This window comes from Dromiciops gliroides, chromosome 2 (genome assembly GCF_019393635.1).
Source record: "Dromiciops gliroides isolate mDroGli1 chromosome 2, mDroGli1.pri, whole genome shotgun sequence".
Lineage (NCBI taxonomy): Eukaryota > Metazoa > Chordata > Mammalia > Microbiotheria > Microbiotheriidae > Dromiciops > Dromiciops gliroides.
Window position 1 is genome coordinate 282,005,450 of NC_057862.1, and position 23,717 is coordinate 282,029,166.

Sequence of the window (23,717 nt, forward strand, 5' to 3'; positions counted from 1 at the left end):
TAAGTACTTAATAAATACCTTTTGACTCTTGGAGGACAGGTTTTTTTTTTTCTTTTAATCCTAATGGCCGTCATACAGTGCTTTGCATATAGTGTGTGCTTAAAGTGTCTTTTGAGCTGAATTGCTGCTGAATCCAGGGCAGGAGGTGGTAAATTGGTATGGTTGGGTCTTAGTGCACATAGGAAGGGTTCATGAAAGATAGCACCTGTGCAGGGCTTTGAAAGGCTGCTTGGACCTTGTGTAGCAAAAATAAGGGGAGCAGAGCAAAGGCAGGAAATCAAGCCTGGGGGATCCATCCATGGCAACAAAGAAGCATAGTATAGGACAATGTCATTGTGTATCATGGTTCTTCCAAATTGTAGTTTCCCTCATGCATCATCTGTGGACTTACAGATAAATTGTTTGAAGCCATATGTATTTTTAGTGTGTTTTCACTTCTTGAGGGTCAAGGATTCTATAAATTTTTCTGCCTTATATGTATTTTTCAAGCTTTGGGCACACCTTCCCTTTCCTAGTACCAAAAATTTGTTGAGGATCTGTGTTGCTATTTTTCTTTTTTGATTTTGTAAACTTCCGTGATGAGTATCTGGAAAGGCCAAAAATCAGTGCATTTTTTGTAGTTTGTCTTCATAGGGATTGTTCCTCTGTCACTTGGGTTATTTTAACTAACTTTTCTACTTTGGACCTTTTCTACTTATTTTCTATTTTCCTGGAGGTTTCAGATCAGGCAGTATACAAGTTCTTTGACCCAGACCCACCTCAGATTTTCACAAAGGTGGTGATATCTATTTTGTTTCCATTTCCTCTCTTGCAGACTAATGTAGGTTTTTCTGACTGGCCACAGCTCATTGGGAAGTGATTTACGATTACCTTTCTTGAACTAAGAATTGGGGTCCTTATTGCAATTTTGAATCCTGGGGGGTTTGCTTCTATTCATGCTGAGAGCATGTCTTAAATTTATAGCCATATAGGATTTAGAGGTAGAATGCATTTTACATAACATTTAACCTAGTTTCTACCATTTTCCAGAGAAGAAAACTGAGGCCAATGGGGAGAGGTAACATTGCTCAATTTGGTCACAGAGGCAACTAGTGATTAGAGCTGGGCTTCCTACTCATGTCTCCTGACCCGTGTTTAGTAACTATACCACACTGCTATTGGTAAAACTTTGGTAAAAAATTTTTAAATTTAGGTTGAATTAAAATTTTAGTGTTTCGTGGTATTATGATGCCACAAAAGGAGCCACAAATTATATTTTCTAGAAAGCTCACGTTTCTTGGGAAAACATCTGTAGTTCTTTCATTGGTTCAAATGAGGCATATGATTTGTTTTTCATACTGTATACCACTGACTGAGCTAGGATAAGAACATGGCTCCCGATGCTCTTTATATAATTGGGGGGGGGGGGGCGTGATGTTATATCTTCAGATCCATGAAATGTGCAAAAAATGCTCTTTTATGTTTAAACTGCCTGCCTGATTCATGTTCAGAAGACTGATGTTCTAGTCCTATGCTCACCACCATTCATGTGGGTAAGACTGAGTTTGATGTCTGAGTAGCTTCCTGCCCTCACCTAAAAGATGTCAGTTAACTGAGAAGCATTGTGGTCTTCAGGGAAGAAAGGTGCTGGGAAAGTGAGAATTGTGATTTCATAAGATCTACCTGTGAAGTTTCCAGTTCCAGTCTTTGGGTAAGTTGATAGCTGTCACCTGTTAAACAAAAGGAATTGGGCTTTCTGAAACCTAAGCACACAAAGCTTTCCTTTATCCAGATGCTAACAAGGTAAAAGTTAGATTTTGAACTTTTACTGTACAGTGCATATTAAATCCCCTTGCTGTGACACATTTTCCTTTCAGGTGTGCATTAGAAATAGTTCTATTGCTTTTACCCCCTTGTTTTAGAATTTGCTTCTTTCATTCTTCTTTTGGGGGTGGGGGGTGATGACTACCTTTTTAGAATGGATCATTTTACCAACTAGATCCCCATAACTACTTTTTAGTCCAGATATAGCTGGGGAGGGTCTCTTCAGGGGACCTATGTCCAGTTCTAGGCTGCACTGTTAAAAAGAAAAGGAGGTAAAGATTTAGGAGAGCCACAATCATTGGCAGAGGGTTACAACCTGGGGCTTATTGTCACAAGATGAAATGGATTCTATGAGGCTCAGGGATGATTGAGTAATTTGACTTTTAAATAGAGATCTAGCAGTTAGACTGCAAGTGTCACAAGAGCAACTTAGACTCAAAGGGATAAATTTGTATTTTATCAGATGATTAATGTCCATTCGTTGTGAACTGTTTCATCCCTATTCAAATCTCTCCATTATTACTTCTGCATAATAAATCTACCTCTTTCCCAAGTCAGTCATTAAGCATTTATTTATTGTTTGCTACATGCCCAGGCACTATGCTAAGCACTGGGATACAAAACATGGTTAAAAATAATTCCTGCTCTCAAAGCGGGGAGACAGCATATAAAGTATTTGTGGTCTAAATAGAAAGTAATTTCAAAGGAAAAGCACTAGTGTGGGAAGAGAAGAGGGAAATGGGAAAGGCTGCCTGCAGAAGATGTGATTTGAGTTGTCTTGAAGGAAGCCAGAAGTCAGAGGTGAGGAGCTGAGCATTCCAATCAAGCATTCCAAATGGAGTTGGGAGATTAACATACACAACACTCTGAATCATAGAGTAAATGGGAGAAAGTAAAGTATAAGGGACTTAAAAGAGTAAGGTTGGGAAAGGCTTTAAAAATCAGACAGGATTTAATCTTTGTTCCTGGGAATAATAGGGAACTATCACTGGAAGTGAGATGACTGACATGGTCAGACCTGTGCTTTAAGAAGATTACTTTGGCAGCTGTGTGGAGGAGGAATTTGTTAGTGGGGGAGGGATGTGAGGGTAGGGAGACCAACCAGAAGAAGGATGATGGCAATTGCCTATGTATGAGATGAGAGCCTGGACTAGGTGGGTGGCTGTGTGAGTGGAGAAAAGAGGATGTAAGAAACATAATGGATAGGAAGAAGAAGACTTGGCAACAGACTGGATGTATGGGATGAGTGTGAGCCACAAGTAAAGATGACAATGAGGTTGTGAGCCTAAGTGACTGTAAGATTATGGTGCCCTCAACAGTAACTGAAGTTTGTAAGAGGGGAGGGTTTGGGTGAAAAGAGAATTCTGTTCTGGGTGTGTTGAATTTAAGATCCATCCAGTTTGAGATATTTAAGAGGCAGTTTAGTCATAAACTGGAACTCGGGAGAGGTTAGGATAAACAGATACGAGAATCATCTGCATAGAGATAACTGGAGGAAGAAATAAGGCCTTTTTACCAAGAAACAGATTAAAACCTGCATTATGCATCAGTTCAGGCAATTAAATTCAGAACAGTAGAGAGTCAGCTAGAAGAGACTTTAGAGATTATTTAGTCCAACTTACCTCATTTTACAGAGGTCCAGAGAAAGTGATCTAAGGTTATAAAAGAGCAGCTGGGTGGGTCAGTGGATAGAGCATTGGTTTTGGGATCAGGAAGACTCATTTTCCCAAGTTCAAATCTGGCCTCAGACACTTAATAGCTGTGTGACCTTGTGTCACTTAACCCTGTTTACCTCAGTTTCCTCATCTGTGAAATGAGCTGAGAAGGAAATGGCAAACCACTCTTATCTCTGCCGAGAAAATGTCAAATGGGGTCATCAAGACGTGACCAAACAACCAAAAAAATAAGGTTGGGGAGCTGCTTAATGGCATAGCCTGGATGGTATCTTTGAAGCTATGTAAGCCTCTGCTTTTATCTCATCTCCTTTCACTGCCTTCCAAAGCTCCCTTTAGTGGGCATCCACCTCTTGTATCTTCAGTCTCTTCCCTCTGTTTACTCTTTCATCTTTACTGAAGGACAATATTGTCTCCTGAGTCCTCAAATCTTTCCTTGACCTTCAAGCCCTCAAACTACTATAGTTTTTCTTCTACCCATGACAGCTGAGCTAAATTGCTTCTGCACAATTGGACCCTTAGCATGCTGGCTTTTCCTCCCTCCTCCACCCCCCCCTTACTGAAACTGCTCTAAGGTTAGTCATTTCTTGCAAATGTTTCCTTGTTTTTTGTGTTTTTTTTTTGGTAGGGCAATGGGGTTAAGTGACTTGCCTAAGGTCACACAGCTAGTAAGTGTCAAGTGTCTGAGGCTGGATTTGAACTCAGGTCCTCCTGAATCCAAGGCCAGTGCTTTATCCACTGAGCTACCTAGCTGCCCCCAGGTTAGTCATTTCTTATTCATCAAATCCATGGTTTTTTTCTTAGATCTCTGCCCCTTTCAAATTCTATTAGTATTTGACATGTTTTACCATCTTTTCCTGGGCATATTTGTCCTTTCTATGACAGTAACCTCTCTGGCTTGTTCCTTTCTCTCCTTTGCTAGGTTCTCTTCCAATCTCTTATCTGAAAATATTTTCCAAGTACTTGTCCTCAACTTTTATTTCCCAACCCTTCTTTCTTGATGATCTCATCAATCACCATGGTCTTAACTATTTATTGCCTTTCTGTAGCTGTAAGACTTAGTCATCTTTTAGTTTAAAGTTCTGATTTTTGACAGCCAAATTACAAGTAATTCTAGGCCTCTATCCACTGGACATCTATGGATGACCGTAATTGCCAGCTCTAACTATTATGCAGTTCAGAGATGTCACTGCTTGTACCATCTTCCAATCCCCCTACCCCGCAGAAACTGGTATTATAACCTCCAATCGCCCATTTCCAATGGACAGCTTTCTTGTAGATTGCTTTATTTATAAAGCTAAACATAAAAGCAAAAAAAGTTACAAAGTCAATGACAACACATGACAGATAATTGTTGTACCAATTGCTCCAAATGCCGAATAATTATCCCTGCTATATACAGTGGTTTTACTTGGTGTAATGATATGATTTTGCAGTGACTTCTACTGTCATCATATTTTAGGAAGTAAAATATCTTTTATAATAATTGAAACTGTACGAGAATTAAATTCTGGCTACTAATCAAACATGAAGTATGAAAATGATTTGTAATAAAATAACACTTTGGGTAGCTTCTGGAAAAATGGGTGTGGGGAGCTAATAAGATGACAGGGTTTAGTTTTTTTTTTGCTTTGTAGATTATTTTTCCATCAAATGATTTTTCCTCAAAGGAAAAAAAAGAAAAAATACTGTCTACTTTTAATACCAAGCACATATATTATTAGTTCAAATAAAGCTAGAGGGTTTTTGTATCAAAATAGCTTAGAAATTGTTCTCTACTGTTGGGTCCCAAAATGCAGCCACTGTCTCCCTGGCATCCTGACTGGTTTTATCCAATTCCCTTTTCAAAAAATCCAGTGTGGACTTTGTTCTACCTGTTTGCTCTTTGCACGTGGCCTGGGGAGTGGTGTGTCTGCTTGAGGGATCTTTTTCCAGTGCCTTAGAATCTGTAGGTTTGGTTGGAAAAGTCATTTGTCACTTGGAAGGAGGAGTAAACATTGTAGGGAGAAGGAAGGAGAGAAGTTTGGGGCCCTTGGATGAGAGTCTTAAGCAATTTCAGAGAGAGAAACTCTGAAATGATCTGTAGAACCTAACTCCCCATGGGGGGTGGTGGGAAACCCCCTTGTCAATATGGCCATAACCCTCCCCACCCCCAACAAGAGCAGTTCCTGGCTGGGGAGGAAAGGGGCTTAGTAAGTTGTCATTTTGACTTAGAAAAAAGTTGTCCTTGGACTGATTTTTTTTTTTCTGTGCAAAGCCCCAGGAACTTTTATACAAATACCCTTATGGAAAATAACTAGCAGAGGCCCCAAGTGACAAGGTTTGGCTGTGAAGTAGCTGCTCAAAGAGAACTAAGCAAACTAAGTGTAGTGCTCGCAGTGTAAACAGCTTCCTAAGGTGTTCAAACTTTGATATAGAAACCTAGTAAAAAGTATCTTTATTCTTATGTAAAAAAGTTGCATTCCTTATTGATGCCTTAAGAAAATACAAAAATATTTTGTACACTATAAAGATCATTTCCCCCCTTAATTTCTTGCAAGGCTATAGCAAAAATAATACATTGTCTTCAATATATAAGAAGTTGGGTAGAGTAGAAAAAAATAGACTACCCTTCTAATGGATGGTTCCTTCTGAAACCAGGTTATGTACACTCTGGAGAGGAAGCAAAAAAATGGATGTTAAAATTCCAAGGCTCAGGGTTAGACAGGCTCAGAAATTGATTATAATAGCCACTGTTAGTAAGCCTGTTGCATGGGGGCATGGATCATCTTATGGATCATGGATCCATTATTAGTGGATTATTATCAATCCAAACCAATGGATCTGAAAAGATCACACCACAAAGGGCATCATCCTTCTTACAACTTCATCTCCTAGGAAACACCTAGGAAGCACTTAAGGAGGAGAGCTTTAAGCTGTCCTTGTTAGCTGAAAGGATCCCCTAGTGTAAGTTTGAAAAGTTAGAAGTTGAAACTGATCTATGGGTCTTAGCTACCATATCTAAACTCCCCCTTAATCAAGACTTGACTGTAATGGCCAAACCTCTAAACAGCTAGACCTAGGAATGTATCGAAATTCCTTTAATAATAGGATTTGATGGAGGACTGCTGCTGATCAGCCACCCCCCAGACTGTCTTTGTCTTTCTGCATCTTGGCTGTCAGGCAGCACTGGGAGCTCCGAGTTGTTCTTCATTGAGTCATTTATTTGGGCATGTTTCTGAGGAAACTCAGGTTTCTAGGAAACGTCCTGAGCAGTTAAGGCAAACTGTGCCCTTTGAGTGAAGTGGCTAGACTTCCCTGCCTTCCTGCAGAACAACTTGTGGGCTTCCCTGGGTATGGAATTTATTGCAAGCAGAGCAATAACTGTTTCCTCTGAGATTACACAGGGCCCTTGGCCAGGCTAAAACAGTTGGTTATCTGTAAACAGTGTTTTCCTGTACTTTGAACAAGAAGTTTTTCTTTGTCATTGCTGTGAATACTCCCTCTTTCACAGCTAGTCATTGGTGGATTTGGCACTTAGATCTTGGATGTGCAACTTTGAGGTGCCTGATGTGTCCTTTCCTCTTTCCACAGTGAGCTATAATAGGCTGGTGGGGCAGGGCTTAAAGCAAAGGGATCAGAAGCAGGCATGTGACCTGCTTAAACTGAATAGTGAGAAACCAAGAAGTTGTGGGCATTTGGCTACAAACTACTTTATATTTTATAGCACTCTATAGTACTTTTTCATGTTATCTTTTTTTTTTTTTTTTTGCAGAACAGATATTAGTCCCATTTTATAGATGAGGCAACCGAGATTCAGATAGTAGTTTGAGACCACAGTAGCTCATTAGGTAGTAGTAGAACTGGGACTAGAGCTTAGGTGTTCTGGATTCAAGTCCAGCGTGTGACTTCTACTACACTTTGCTGAAATCCACTCTGGACATAAAGGGCTGGCATATGAGATGACATTTTGAAATTGGTCTGACCACTCTCCGGAACAGCTTGACTGAAAAGGCTCCACAGGTTAGGCAGGCTGTGTGTCACTTTGTATAAGGGTCAGGCACTGTGTGGGAAAATGGCGTGAGGCCTCAGACCAGTTTTTGTTTGATTGTCTGGCTGGCTCTTGACCACCTATGGAGAAAGCGAAGCGTCCTATGCCTTTGACATGGCCACCTAATGGAGGAGGACCCTTATATTCCTGTTGCCGTGATGTTTGTATACTGTTGAGTGTTCGTGGAAAGGCTGCTGGGGAGCCGAGGGCTGAGGATCACCTTGCTGGGAGTCCAACCCCTTGAGGAGCCGGCTTGAGATGGAGAGAGAGGGAAAAGGGACAGCTTGGTGGTCTGTGTGTGAAATCAGTGGGACTGCTGAGCTGGTCTGGGGTAAAAGCGGGACGAATGTATTGGAGGGAATCCAGAGGGGGTGGAGGGGAGTCTATAGCACTGCCATCTGAAGAAACTGGGCTGGTGCAGCGTCCTTCTCCTTCTCCTTGTAAGTACCGAATGCATTTCTTTTTCCTCCTAAGAACAGTGAAGAGAGTTATCTGTGAGCAAAGGCCTGAACGGACAGTCATATGCCTCAGATTCAAACAGGTGTTGTCAATGGCATCAGGGCAAAACCCTGTAGAAGCTAGATCCCTGGTCCCCGTCTTCTTTCCTAGAGATCCCCTGCTGAGAAGCCATCTTAGAAGCTTCTGCTTTTTGGTGAGCAAGTTGATGTGCTACCCTTCTTCCCACAGATCCCATAATCCCCTCCCCCGCCATCAACCCAGTTTTTCTGTATCTTGCCATAGTTTTTTTTGTTTTTTGCAGGGCAGTGAGGGTTATAAGTGACTTGCCCAGGGTAACACAGATAGTAAGTGTCAAGTGTCTGAGGCTGGGTTTGAACTCAGGTCCTCCAGAATCCAGGGCCAGTTCTTTATCCACTGCGCCACCTAGGAGGCCATGACTCTAAAAGCTAGACTGCCTCACCCAGGGTGTTTGGCTTTAAGAAGATATGTTCGGGGCAGCTAGGTGGCACAGTGGATAGAACACTGGCCCCGGAGTCAGGAGTACCTGAGTTCAAGTTCGGCCTCACACACTTAACACTTAATAGCTATGTGACCCTGGGCAAGTCACTTAACCCCAATTGCCTCACTTAAAAAAAAAAAAAAAAGAGATATGTTCACAACAGGGAAATACTCACAGATGTGCTGACACTGCAGCAGTGGTAAAGAATTTGATTTTTTTCTCTCAGTGTCCCAAAGCCAACTCATTCTCTTTCCCCTAGACCTATTCTTCCTCCTGACTTTTTATTCCTTTCAGTAGCCCCAATCTTTTCCCAGTTACTCTGCTGCAAAGTGTTAGGGATTTCTATGACTTGTCCCTAGTAGTCACCAAATTTCTCCCCCCCCCCCCCCATTTTGGCATTTGTATCCAGTCCTTACCACTTAAGTTGCTGCTATCACTGTCATTTAGGCTCTTGTCTCCTTTTACTGGGACAATTATAATAGCCTCCTAACCATCTCCCTAGTTTTCTCCAACCAATTTCCTCCACAAAATAGTCTTTTTTTTTTTTTTTTTTTGGGTGAGGCAATTGGGGATGTCTGAGGTCGGATTTGAACTCAGGTGCTCCTGAATCCAGGGCCGGTGCTCTACCCACTGTGCCACTTAGCTGCCCCTATAAAGTACTTTTCTAATGCTCATGTCTGACCATGTTATTTTAAAAACTATTCAGTGGCTCCAAACTACATACTTTTTGAAGTCTATCATTCAAGGTGCTACACAGTTTGGCACTGTTCTAGTTTATCAGGCTGAGCCTCCAACACTATCTTTCCTGTACTCCTGCTTCAACCGGATTGGACTGCTTGCTGCCCCTTACACATATTTGGTGCCTATCATCTTTCTTTGCCTTTTTGTTCATGTTGTTCTTGTTACCTGAAATATCTGTTCCGTTTCTTATCTGTTGAAATCCTACCCATTCTTCAAAGTTCAGGGAAAATGCTACCTGCTCCATGAAGCCTTTTTCCTAGGTGGAATTGAATTCTTTAAGGACTCCTGTATTGGGGGCAGCTAGGTGGGGCAGTGGATAAAGTGCCGGCCCTGGATTCAGGAGGACCTGAGTTCAAATCTGGCCTCTGACACTTGACACTTATTAGCTGTGTGACCCTGGGCAAGTCACTTAACCCCCATTTTGCCTCCCCCCCCCCCAAATGCTAGTCGAACTTAGTGCTAACTCTTCTGCTAATTTGGAAAGAACCCTAAAAAACTCCTGTATCACTTTGTTTATGCCTCTAACTTGTAATTATTTGTGTACTGTTATTTATGCCTCCATCTTCAATATCTGTTTCCTCCTCTTCAGTCATATAGTAATTCCCTGGTCTATTGCAATAGTTTCCTATTCTCCAATTTCTTTCCTTTTATCCATCCTTCACCATAGTTGGCAAAATCTTCCCAATACAAAACATCTGACCCAATCCTTTTTCTGTCCAGAAATCTCCTTGGTTTTTTATTGCCTTTTAGGAAATAAGGACTGGGCTTGTGATTTCACTGGTATAGGGAACTCCCTAGGAGACAACACTCCCTATAATCAACTTAAGCATTAAATCACAGCCTAGATAGAGCAGTGAGAAGTTAAATGATTTGCTTAGGGCCACATAGCCAAGCCACCACAATCTAGAGCCTACCACCTGTCTTACCTACCTTATTTCACACTACTCCCCTTCCCAAAGTATTCTAGCTAAAGTGACTGATCCCCAAACTCAACCCTCTGCCTCCATGATTGTTTTTTTTTTAAACTATTAGAATTTTTTTTTTTTTGGCCTTTCAGATTCCCATGCAGCCTTCCATGATTTTTCGCCTTTCTCCACCTCCAATTGAAAATGCCATCCCCTTTTCTGACATCCCTGGAGTAGAGATTTCTGCTTTGCCCTCATTTCTCCCTACCACCTTATGTTAGGTTTTTTTTGTGGATAAGTTGAAATTTCCCAGTAGATTATTAAAACTCCATAGATCAAAGACTGTGCTATTTAAAATCTTTGTATAGCAGCTCCTAGCAGAGTTGCCTGCATGTAATAGGTATTCAGTAAACTTTTGTTGATTTGAATTCTTGCATTTCACTCAATGGTAAGTAAGCTCCACTGGGGGCAAGGACTGTGTCCTCTTTTTTCTTGTCTCCTCCACAGCGCCTATTTCAGGACCCTGTCAGTTTTAGTACAAACTCAGTAAATTATTGATTTGAATTTTCTTCCCTGCTTGGCTTAGCTAGAATTCTGGTTAAAGATTGCCTTCTAAACTTAGTACGTAACTCAGTTCCTGCACTGTAAAGTCTTACCTTCTCAGAGGACATAGGGATGATGTTAGTCCCAGCACAGCCACAAGGTAGCAAAATGACAATAAGCATTATTAGGACAATAGTAGTTCACAGTCTGGGTACCAATGGGAACTCTGGGAGAGTCCCAGGGAATCTGAGAACTGGTAGACTTGGACTATAAATTTGGATGGCGGTTTGGAAATGAAAGGGACATTGATGATGTGCAAATGTGTTTGGTACCATGTGGGGTGATAAGCCCTCTGTATAAAAAGCAAAGCCCTAAGGGATGTGAGCACTGCAGTTGAGCTCTGTACCCTGACACAGTTACAGAGAGCAGAACTAAAGAACAAAAGGGAGACTCAAAGGAACACTTCTTTTCTTTTGACCAAAGGCAGTTCCTCTAGAGGAAAAAACTTCATTTGGTTCTTACCCTCATTTGCCTCCCCACTATACTACAACTAATGATGCATTCCAACTAATGCTTTAAAAACAAACTAACTTGAAAGGCTTTGGGACTCTAGCTGGACAGAAATATCTCTCCTCCGATGCAGAACTTGATACCTTGAGGATATGGAAGTAGGTGAGAGGGAAAGAGGTGGTCAGACATGGTGAGAAAAGAGTGTTTGCTCTTTATCATCATATTGCCATTGCTTTACCAGGTACCCTCCCAGTTTTTTTGTGGTTGAGACAGGAAGGTTCTATCACAAGTTAACCCAAAGTAAGTGGGCCCTTAAACTTGTTAGACCTGGAGATCCTCTTTGTTCAAATATTTGTCCCAAATATCAAGAATATACCCTAGTTTCTGCCCCGGGAAAGTTTGTCCTGAATAGTTCATCCCACAGTGGTTTCTCTTTCTCTGAATTTCTTGAGCACCAAAGGTCAAAGTCAAAGCAAATTTTAACTGGCTTTCTATCTACAGGACAGACTTTTAAGTTTAAGGTATATAATTAACATTTTTCTCCCTGTTGATTTTTGAGGTGTAAATGTTGAGTCCAAAACACCCCTATCACTTAAGTAGTCAATGCCAATCCATCTAACAATTTTGTTTTTATATTCTCTAGTTATTTTATAGATATGAATCTTGTCTTTACAGCTAGATTGTCTGCATCTTAATGGTCACCCAGTCTCTCCCACAGCTTAATTCAGGGCTAGTAGGCACATGGGAATTAATTAAAAGCTTGTTGGATTAACCACTGAGGCCAAGGATACTAAGAATCTACCTTCCTGTTGATCACATTTGAGACAGTTAATTCACTGGTGGACCAGGTAGGACATGAATATCTTCCCTAGCATTCGTCTCCACTGTAGGGAAATTTCATGGAATTGAACTGAGTCAGGCCCAACTTTCCTTCTCAGCTGAGAAGGGTGCTAAACGGGATTTACCTACAAGTGTGGGTTGGGCACAGTAAAAACTGAGTTGAATTTCTAGAGCCTTGGTCATAAGATTTTATAGCAGGAGAGTGACTTCAGAGATCATCTTAGTCTAACCCTCTCAATTTGCAGAATACTAGAAGGGAGGATAATTTGCCCCAAATCATACAGGTATTAAATAATGAACCCAAGTCCTCTGACCACAAATCCATTCATCTTTCCACTGAATCCACTTGTTCCACAAACTCTTAGCCTGAACTAGGCATGAAGTTGCCTACCGACAGGCCAAGAAAATTGGGGCTATCATCTCCCATATAGTACCTAATCTATAGTTTTCTTTCTTTCTTTCTTTTTTTTTTTTTTGGTGGGGCAATGGGGGTTAAATGACTTGCCCAGGGTCACACAGCTAGTAAGTGTCAAGTGTCTGAGGCTGGATTTGAACTCGGGTCCTCCTGAATCCAGGGCCAGTGCTTTATCCACTGCACCACCTAGCTGCCCCCCTAATCTATAGCTTTCAAGGAAGAGAGCATGCTATGAATGAGTACATTATCTCTATGCCTGTTGGCTCTAATCCTGCTAAAGTCCTGTTTTCTTTTTACTCCCGTTAGTCCTGGGTCCTGGTCCTGCCATTCCCACTTGAGTTGTTGGTTGCATTTTTTCCTAATCTCCCATTTCATGAGTGTTAGGAAAGGCACAGAAAATGTGACTGACCAACCAGATTTTGGCTCTCTGGTACAGTGGGAAGAGGGCTGCATTTACACTTAGAAAATCTGTATTAAATGATCTCTTCTACTTACTAGCCTCACTTCTTCATCTGTAAAACTAGGGAATTAGACTAGATGGTCTCTCATTTTACGATCTTCCTATGAATCTGCTCAACAGCTGTTTCAAGGCTAAATGATCCCATTTCTAAGGAGGGGCATAACTCAGTGGTCCTCATTTTGGACAGCCTCACCCTAGAAAGTCAAGAATGATTCTCCTCTTTCCCTTCCACTTATTATTGTCAAATTTTCATCTGTATTTCTTGATCGTTTTCTATTCCTGACTGTCCTGGTTAATGTGTGTCCTATCTGGCCCAGAAAGGGGGCTTCAACTTGAGCCCAGGGTGAATCCCTGCATATTAGTGCTGGCTTGGGTATCCTTAGTTATTGACCCCATATCTTGGTGGTGCCATTTTCTTTTTTGACTCATCTGAGAAGTGAGGAGAAAAAGACCAGAAAAGCAAGTTTGCAGGCAGAAAGGAAAACCTTGGCAGAGGTTAGGGCTTAAGTTGTTATGAATAGATGAGAATGAAGAAGTTAGTGTTTGGGTTCAGTGAACCAACAGTATGATCCAATCAAAGGACTTTATCCTCTCCCCATCACCCAAGTACCCCTACCAATTTCATAATTCTGGGGATGCCCTGGGGGTTTCTCAGAGGGATACAGCCTCGGTGAGAAACTTCTGATGGCTGGTCTGGAACGGAGAGTGGGCATTTTAGGGGAAATGGTTCATGTGTCAATCTCAGAAAGGCCAGCCTTTCTCTGCATCGCCCTAAAAATGTTCTAAGTCACAAGACTAACTTCCTTATCTTTATTGTTGGGACCATCCTCCCAACCACCCAGGCTTCCTTACCCCCATCTCTACCCCCGCCTCAATCAGCCAGGTGCCTGGGTCTGTGCAGTTGAGCCCCACAATCTTTATCATCTAAGGCCATCACCTACCTCTCACCCAGACTATTGTATTAACTTAAGACTTCCTGGTCTTGATTCTTACCTCTTTTCCAGTTAATTTTTTTTTACCTAGCTAGCTGCAGTGAAATTAGCTATTTTTGGAACATAGTGCCCTGTCTCATAATGTTGCCTATTCTGCTAAGTCCGAATTCCTCTGCTGTATCACTCCTCATACATCTCATGCATTTTTTGCATCAGTCTGGTCAGGCTCCATTTTACCCTCATCCTTTTATGGAATGCCTTGAGTTTCCTCTTGTATTCCCACCCACTTTATATATCCACTTTTCAAGGCCCAGCTCAAATCTCATCTCTTCCATGAAGCCTTTCCCAACTATTCCAGTCCACGGTGATCTTGTCCCTGCACCAAACCTACTTAATTTTTGTTCCCTACACATTAGTAAAGAATATTCCAAAAGTTTTAGTGCAGTTTTATTAGCTTAACACTTAAAACTGCACTAAGACTTCAGGAACACCTCATATAGTCTTTATTGTTCAAGAAGCGCTCGATGGCCATTTGAAGACTTGGTTCTGTTCATTAGAGATTTTATTTTGGAAAATGAGGATGCCTGTGGCTTCCCTTAAGTTTGCATAGGCATTGGTGAGTAGTACAGGTGGTGGAGCATGGAGCAGGAGGAGGAGAGGAAAAAGAAATCTTAAACAGGAGGGGATAAGATGGGTGTATTACTGACTTCTAGGGATGCCCTGGTGGGGAAGGGCTCATGCAGTATATGTAGCCTCTGGTATCATGCATCACCCACCCCTTTCCTGGAAAGCAGCTTCATGGGATACAGACAAGGGAGGGGAGGAGATACCCACCTGCATGGACCGCACCAGTCCGTCTGCTGGTTGAGGCCAAAGCGAGCTCGACATTTCTTAGGAGAGCCAGGGTCTGCCCACACAAGCATGCGAGGTGAGGCAAGTTGGAGAGCAGGCAGAGAGGCGTGGGGATGGGGCAGGAGGAGAAAGGTGGGAAGGAGTAGGAGAGAAGAGGCAAACATCCATTTTAGCCACTCATCAAAATATAAAATCCTAGACCACACACATCCATTTTGCAAAAGCAGTATCACTCCAGCAGGAAACCTGAGTTGAAAAAATTGAGGTTAGTCTGCAGGCAAAGCAGAGCCTCAAGCAGGACAGCAGAGGGAAAAAAAGGGTGGGAAGCCTTAATGTGGAGTATATAACTTCTAGCGTGTTCTTTCCCTCCTCTCTGGGCAGTAACCCCTGAGCCTGTTTCCCTGGTGCCAAGAAGAGGATAAAAGGTCAATGAGCTCACCCTCTCTGGGTAGGGGTTTTGCTTTCAGTTGAACTAAGAAGAGCAGATTCCTTTCACTCCCTGCTCCTTTAATATAGCACAATGTGTCAAGAACATTCAATGGACTTGGAGTCATGACCTGTGTTCAGATTTTGACTTTGCTACTTACTATGTAACTGAGCAAATTTCTTTCCTTAGTGTTCTCTGTTCTAAAATAAGGGAGGGGGTTGGAGAGAATCACAGAATCTCAGAATGGACCTCAGAGGCTATTTAGGTGAATAAGAATCCCCTCTACAACATTCTGAACAAATGGCCATTCAGCTTTTATTTGAAGCCCCTCCCATGAGAGGAGGGAGGTAACATTTTGAGGCTGTGGCCCTTTCCACTTTTGGACAGATCTTAGTAGGAAGCTGAAATTTGTTTCTGAGCAACAACTCTTCTTCCCTCTCTCTCTCTCCTCCTAGCCTCCCATTGTTTCTAGTTCTGTACCCTGGGCCCAAGTAAACAAATTAGTTCTTATTCCACAGAGATAGCCCTTCAAATACGTAAAAGACTGCATCATAGTTCCCTTGATTCTTTTCCTCTCCAGGTTAGACATTCCCAATTCTACATAGGAAAAACTGATCTTGGGAATGATATCATTTCCAGTCTTCCTTTCACCATGCTTTTCTGAGCATGTTCCAAGTTGTCCTTGCTATTTCTAAAATAGGGTGCCTTGAACTGAACACAGTACTCCAGAAGTGATATGGCCAGGGAAGAGGGCAGAGGAGGATCATAACATCATCTTTCTCCATCTGGCTCCTCTTATTGAAGCCCAAGATTTAGCTTTCAAGTCACACTGTTGATTCATGTTGAATTTGTAGGCCACCAAACTCCAAGACCTTTTCCATGGAAACTTCTGTCTAGCCATACCTCCCGGAGGCTCTTTTATGAAGCAGATTTTAAAAAATCATATGTAGAATTTTAAAAACATAATTTGTTCTATTAAATTTTATCTTATTAAATTCAGTCCATTGTTTTAATCTGTTAAGATATTTTAGGATCCTGATTCTCATACAATTGGGAAGCTAACTTTCCCACTTTTGTGTCATCTGGAGATTTGACAAACATGCCATCTAAATGTTTGTTCAAATCAATTTCCTGGGGTCAAATTGCTGAGGTTTTCCACTGGACATCTCTGTTCAAGCGAATGACCCATCAATGATTATTCATTCTTTGGGGTGTGGTCATTAAACAGTTTTGAATGCAACTAGCCAGTTTACTTGTATCCATCTTATTCTCTAGAATGGTACAAGAGAGATTTTGTCAAATGCTTTGCTGTAATCTGGTTTTATACATGGGTAATGTGTCGAAAAAGATCGACATAAAAATGATTGGCTATCCAGTATAATTCAGACAATAGACAATTCTTTATCCTCTTGGTTTTTCTTGGGTGGATAGTAATGCTGGAATATTGAGTGATTACTGTAGATCTCAGGAGATTTTGCATTTTTCTAGAACTTGATACAATCAGGATAATACCATATGCAAATGAGAATGCAGAGAACCATGCCATATCAAGGGAAAAATCCCTCCTTGATCTGGACCTTGCACCAGCTGTATCTTCCATAACAGTGGTAAACATCCATTTTATACCTCACTTGATATTAAAAATCAAAGCGCCAACAAAGTTGTTTATCTTTCAAGAAATTTTGCATGATTATAACCTACATGGGAGACACTTTATTAGATGAGAGCCTTTAATAGGCATTTTGCTGTATTAAATGGTATTTTATAGTCAACAGACAAAAAAAATGGAGATTTTGTTATCTTTGCAACTTTCAGTCAACTGTGTGACTCTAAAAGATATGTAATCTGATGAAGAGTATCATCTGTGAAAGCCTGCTCGTTCCCTTTTCATACCTTCATCAAGAATGTCTTGATAAATGTATAGGTTATTTTTATAAAGATTTCATAGCTATGGGGAAACTGGCATTGATATTCTCTTGATTGTCCCTTTGAAATGATATTTCTAGAATGTTGCCCAAAATTGAGGATGTTAAGCTCACTGGACCTTTTTTGAAAATCAGGACATTAGCCCTTCTCCAGTTCTGTGGGACACAGACTTAGAGATCACACCTGACAATTCTTTCTGTAACCTGGGATCTAATTTGTCTGAGTCTTGTGATGTGAATTCATTGAAAGAAGCTGGGTGCTCTCTTATCATCTCCTCCCTTATCTTGGGTTTCAGTCCTTGTTAAACATTTTTGTTCTATCTCTCCCAGTCTGAAGATCATTCTTCTTGGCAGAAATACCAGAAACTAAATAAGAGGTGCCTTCTCTTAGTCATCTATTATCATTATCCTATCCATTCGCAAGAAGTATTATTCTTCTTTGATCTTCCTCTTGCCTCATAGTTTTAAAAATCCTTTTTTGTTCTATTTTATTTTCATCACTAGCTTTGCATTGAGCTTTGACATTCAGCAATCAGTTATTATTCTTTAGTTAAAAATTAGGGCTAAAATAGAATGTTCCCCTTTTTGTTTCATGTTTATCATATTACAGCAAATCATAAATTCATCATCTGATCTGCTCTTGGCAGAGAGAACTTCAGCAAAAGTCCCCCATCACTATTATTACAGTTTGCTTCTTTGCAAGGTTTTTGATCTGTTTTTGTCTATTCTGTAACTTTCACATATTGTTTCTAAGTACCATCCCTTCAAATCTCAATGATATCAATGAAGGCCCAGTTTGCCTCCTTCAGGCAGAATCTCTCTAGTTCAGTGTTTGTTAGCCATATTTTGTGCATCTGCATATAGACATCTAAGGTGATTAAATATTAGTAGCTGGCTTCTTTTGGGATATTGTCTTCCTGTGTTGCACCTTCTACTCTTTGACAAAAGACTCACTAGATATGAGAGTAGTTTTCCCTTTTCCATGTTTTAACTTAAATTCCTCTTGATTAGATCTGGAAGATTCCAAGCAAATAGAATTTTACCAGCCCTCGTTAAGAGCCATAATACCTCTATTATCTGTGGTCCTGAAATCCAAACCCTGTTCTCAAACATAATCTAAACAAGCTATTCATTTCCCAAATCAGCCTTTTTCTTTAGAAACCTCCACTTTCCACTGGAAGTAATGATCAAAATATAACCTGTACCCAAGTTTTTTTCGTTTCTTACTGAGGATTTCCTAATTCCTAGCAAGCTTTCTAATTTCCTTTGGTGGTATCATTGGTTCTTACATGCACCACTATAGGTCAGTGATGGTTCTTAAGTCTGACAAATATTGGAAAGCTCCCTCTGTCAAGTGCCTATCCACATATAGCTTCCTCTTTATGCCTCAACAGGCTCCCTATTGCTCAGTTGCTCAGATGATGACTGGATGACCTCTTTTCTGGTGCCACATCACTGTTCCTTGAAGAACAAGAAGCTATTTCTTCCTCCTCTCCAAAGCCCCCCTTTTTGGGAAAAGCCACATGCCTATTAATTAGGCTCAAAATGGACCCTTTTCCCATCCTTTTCTGTATTGCATTCTTCTGCCCTCCAACCTCCTGATGGCTCAATATACCCCTCTGCCTCTGCATCGTTTTTCTTCTTCTTTGTTTTTACCTTGTAGCCCTTCTTCTAGGCTTTCAAGGAACACTTCATTCTCCCTGGTAACCTGGAGTGTAGAGAGGCATTCCTCCAGCCCTTTCACCTTCTCCCCTAGGAGGAAGACCGACCTGAACTTAGTGTATATATAGCTATTACTCTTCACCAGCAGAAATATACAAACCTAAGACATCCCTGAAGGTCACTGTGGAATTCCCCTTGCCTCCCATACTTTTTGGAAGCCAGATCTCCTGTCTATCGTCTTTCTTGTTGGTAACCCTTTATAGCTAACTCTTGTGACAAACTACCTCTCTGCCCTGCTTGTCCCTTTCTTGGGGATCCTGAGTTAGGCAGCTGTCTTTGGCAATTATATTTCTGCTAATTCCATAGTGCAGCAGGAGCTGCCCTCATCTTAAGCAGTAATTGTTTCAAGCAAAGAATTTCATCAAGGTTTTGCCTTGCTTTGGATGCTACCTGTTTACACACTGTTTTCACACGCTGTTTTATTCTATTAGAATTTAAACTCCTTGAGGTACAGTGTCCTTTTTTGTTTTTTGTCTCAGCATTTAGTGCTTAGCAGGTGATTAATAAATGCTTGTTGAATGAACTGTTGAATTCTTTGGCAGCAATATCTAGGGCAGGAGTTCTTAACTATTTTAATATAATTTTCCCCGTCCTAATCCTATCTATTTTATGTACTTAAACACATTATTTTGAGAATGGGGATCTACTGAATTCACCAGAGTAGAGTGTCAGAGGAGTTCACCAGACAAAGAAAGGTTAATACCACCTGTTCTAGAGGATCTCTAATGGCCCTTCCAGTTTAGAAATCCTCTGGTACCCATTTAAATGTATAACAACCCCAAGTTCTCCTTGTAGCTATGCGGTAGTCTGCCATGTTGTAGTGTAAGCCCTTCTTAGTCCAATTTTGCTGTGTTGGAGATGGAGGATTGAGCAGTAGGTCCTTACTTACTATGTTAGTAACCCTTTGACCTGAAGGTTCTCATTAACTTCCCTCAACAATCAAACTCTGGGTCTAGTAGAATAGATTAAGCTAGAGGAGATCAACATGGGATGTAGAAGTTGTCCTTCATGCCCCTTCTTTGTCTGTGTTGGCCAAGAGACAGCCAATGCAGGGGGAAAGGTGACCTTTTTTTCTTAAAGGTGATAACATCATACAGAAAGAAGACCTGGCTTTTTTGAATGGTATCATTTACATAACCAAATCCTGTTATGAAAATCTGTAAGGGATTAGTGAGGCACTAGTTGCTTGGTCAGAATGATAATCAATATAACCTTTTCTCAGTACAATCATTTTGGTGCAGGGGATAGAGTCCATGTTCAGCTATTCCACTAACTCAGCAGTGAGAACTTGGGCAAGTTCTTTCCCCTCTACATGCCTTAATTTTTCTTAGCTGTGAAATGGAGGCATTGGACTTGAATGGTGTCTAAACTAAGGTCTCTTTTAGCCCCAGCATTCTAGAACTCTGACATTGAGATTAGTCAATCAGATAAATGGACAGCTTGGCTACATGATAGGATGTGAGACTTGTTCTGGGAACTTCCGCTACCCCTACATTTCTCCCTGATCTGAAATTCTCTATCCCTTGGTGGAAGGAAATTCTCCATCCTTTGAGGTCCAAGCTTTACTTCCTATTAAAATGCAGATGACACTCTAAGGACCTCAGTTGTTAAGTCATTAACTCATTTCTTTGAATAAGTTGATTAGTGTCTTCCCAATGAGAGAGGTCTCAGAAAATAGCTTTGGACAGATTGGGGAGGGGGGCGTGGAGGGAGAGAGGAGTGTTACACGAGCAGGAAGTGGATTCTGGCCACCTCAGTTTGTGTGTTGGGGGATCAGTGTAGTAGGAAGGATAGAAGATACACTTCAACTACTTTACTTCACAGTTTGACTTAAGGCCAGTTTTTCCTGGTACAATCCTATGGCTGAAATCTACAGCAGTGGTTCTAATATACATGGATCCACAAAACTTTTTAAAAAGTGTTCTGCTTTTACCAGCTGGTAAATTTGTCTCCAGGCTGCCTAGGCATGGGATGATTCCCCAGGAAATAGGAATGGGTAAACAAATAGTTAATCCCTCTGGGACTAGGTACTAAGTGCATTGTATCTTCCACAGCACTCTGGGACTCTAAGGCTTTCTCTCTCCTCTAGGACCCTTTTCTCCCTTTTTTACCACCCTCACCCCTAGTCATGTTGGCTGCCTGAGGACATGCTCACCTGTGTTTGATTCTTGATGCTTTTCTCTTGACCTCCTCTTCTTTTTCCCCTGTAAGGAAGACAGGATAGAATGTTAAAACTTGAATGTTAAGGATTAAGGGATTGGGGCCAGTCCTAGTGAGTTCAGGGACATCTACCCTCCTATTAGTCACATACTCCTCTCCTTAAGTCCTTCCCCCATATCTAGCAATCACACCACTAATGATTTAGGAAAGATAACAGTAGCTAATGCTTTTCCTTCTCACTGCACCTTAATAAAGTCCTTTGATTCACATTTAGTGGGGTATCCTAGGACAGCATATGGAGCAATGACCAATAGTCTAAAAGACGTTGTTTTTCCCTTCCCAACCATATTTAAAACTTTTTTCTACTCTCCTTTTTCTCTTTCCATGAGTTAGACTGTTCTTCGAGGGAACATTCCTTATTTTGTTTAAAAAACAAAACAAAAGAGATTTTTAATGTATGTAAAAACTCGCAGGATGATGGGATCTTAGAATTTAGAACTAAAAGGAACTTTTAAGATTACCTAGGGGCACACTGGCCCTGGATTCAGGAGGACCTGAGTTCAAATCTGGCCTCAGACACTTGACATTTAACAAACCACTGTTCTTTCTTGCTTCAACACACTTTAATCTCATGAGTCCACATTGTCAAGATGGTCAGGCAAAAGAGCTAATAGGAATCTTAGTGTGAAGGCATGAGATAATCTCACTGTCTGGATCAGATGTGGAAAATTATATCCGCTTCTGGGTGCCATGTTTTAGGAAGACCATTAAAACAAGAATGGCAAAGCAAACAGTGGGAGGATAGGTTGGAGGAATGTGTCACCTGGACAAGAGAAAAGGGGTAGGATTTGAAAGGGTGATATGGAATAGGAGTTAAATTTGTTCTGATTGTCTCCAGAAGGCAGAATCAGGAGCGATGGATAGAATTTGCAGAGTCAGGTCATTATTAGAAAATCTTCCATTGGAGCTATCTGATTATGGAATGGACTGCCTTGGGAGGTGCAAGTTCTCCATTTCTGGAGATCTTGTAGACAAGATTCTTGAGTATGGATTGGATTAGATGATCTCTAAATTCTTCACCTCTGTCTTTGAGATTGTAACATTTCTATGCTATGTTCTCATATTAAAGTTGTGCTATGGGTATTATGCTATACTTACTGTGGTCACTTGTGACGATTTTCCCTTTGTTTCATGGTACTCACCTGTGCCTCTCAAAGAAGGCTACCAGGCAGGGCTTTCTCTAACCATCCTTTTCTAAACAGCTTCCCCAGATTAACCTAGTGTTATACACTCTCACCTCCAATCTGACCATCATATCTCTTCCTGCTCTTCCAACCACCAGGCACCTATATTATATATGTTATAAATGTCTCTGGGATAGCCTGCATTTCTTTTCTGTGTATTCCAGACTGATGTTTTTCTGCTATCCCTATTTTCTTCCTCTTTCCCTCCCTCCCTCATCCATTATTAAATGTTGGGTGAGAAGTGAGAAGTCATGCATCCTTCTTCCCATCAGTCCTTCGCTGAGGAAGAAGGCATTGAGAAAGGATGGGATGAGAAGAATTGAGCAATCACGCCTTGTTCAAATAGAAAGAAGTCGGGTGTACTCTACATAGACATCTACCACAAAGTCTCCTGCAGTCCAACACTCACATAATTGTCTCGGGCTGACCAGCCAGGATAGAGCTGCATGTGAAGTTGCCGTTCCTTTCGTGCCAGTTCGTAATACTTGGCCTGCTCCTCTCGAGATAGCGCATGCCACTGAAATGGAACATGGGTGCTACAGTGATTACCAGGCCGGCCAACCTACCTCACCCTGAAGGCCTGACCCTCCTTAGCCCATCCTATTAGCAGAACTTCTTTTATATTTTCCTGCTCCTCTGTAGTCTCCCCATCACCCCATATGCCTGGTCATCACCCAGCCCCCAGGGTCCTGCCCACTGTTTACTTAGCCAGTGGGACACAAAACAACAAAGAAAGAGGGATAGAGATAGAGGGAATAAGAGGAAAGAGAAACAAAGACCGACACAGACCAAGCAATAAAGACAACTACAACAGGTACAGAATTTAAAAAAACAGACAGATGGCGATAGAAGGGAGGGACAGTGAGAGAGAGGAAGTGAGTCTGGGGGTGGGCCTGGCTATGGCTCCTCCTCTTTCCCCCCTCCCCATCTTAACATCTTCCATCTCCTTTCCCATTAGGGGCCCAAAGCCTCCTGGCTCTTACCCTCCTTCCTAGGATCTGGTTAATGGCTGCGCTCTCTTTGAGTGTGCATTCTGCGATGACCTTGGCCCGCATCTCCTTCATGTACAGCATGAATGCGTTCAAGGGCTTTTTAATGGTTGGCTTCTTAGCTTCTTTCTCCTGCTTGGCTTCTGATGGAGGCTTCCTGGCAGAGGCCGGGAAATTTTTTTTTTTTTTTTGGTTGGGAGAGAGGATAGGAGGAATGGAAGAAAGACATCATGAGGGAGGATTAACAGCATCATGGCATTTAAACTCTCGGGGCAGCTAGGTGGTGCAGTGGATAGAGCACCGGCCCTGGAGTCAGGAGGACCTGAGTTCAAATCCGGCCTCAGACACATGACACTTACTAGCTGTGTGACCCTGGGCAAGTCACTTAACCCCAATTGCCTCAAAAAAAAAAATAAACTATTTTTCCTCTTCTCCACCCCCTTCCAAAACCAATTTTGCCAAACTGTCATAAAAAACTAACTCATTAGGGAGCCAGGAGGCTTGGCTTCTAGGCTAGCTCTGGGCTTTAGTTTCTTCACTGTGAAATGAGAATTATCATTCCTGCTCTTTTCAGGGAGTATTACAGGG

General features: G+C 41.5%; 1 protein-coding gene across 1 annotated transcript in view; it reads right to left on the minus strand.

Annotated features, from left to right (window-relative positions):
* Positions 1–3,626: 3,626 nt before the first annotated feature.
* The window catches only part of TCF7 (transcription factor 7), a 127,989-nt gene continuing 107,898 nt past the window's right edge, over positions 3,627–23,717 (minus strand). Inside the window, exons 8-13 of the mRNA XM_043988411.1 lie at positions 23,124–23,286; positions 22,550–22,657; positions 20,892–20,940; positions 18,671–18,766; positions 14,645–14,717; positions 3,627–7,975 (exon numbers count right to left, since the gene is read on the minus strand). Of these exons, the coding sequence (XP_043844346.1) occupies positions 7,723–7,975; positions 14,645–14,717; positions 18,671–18,766; positions 20,892–20,940; positions 22,550–22,657; positions 23,124–23,286 (742 nt within the window). The 3' untranslated portion in view covers positions 3,627–7,722. The remainder of the gene's footprint in view (positions 7,976–14,644; positions 14,718–18,670; positions 18,767–20,891; positions 20,941–22,549; positions 22,658–23,123; positions 23,287–23,717) is intronic.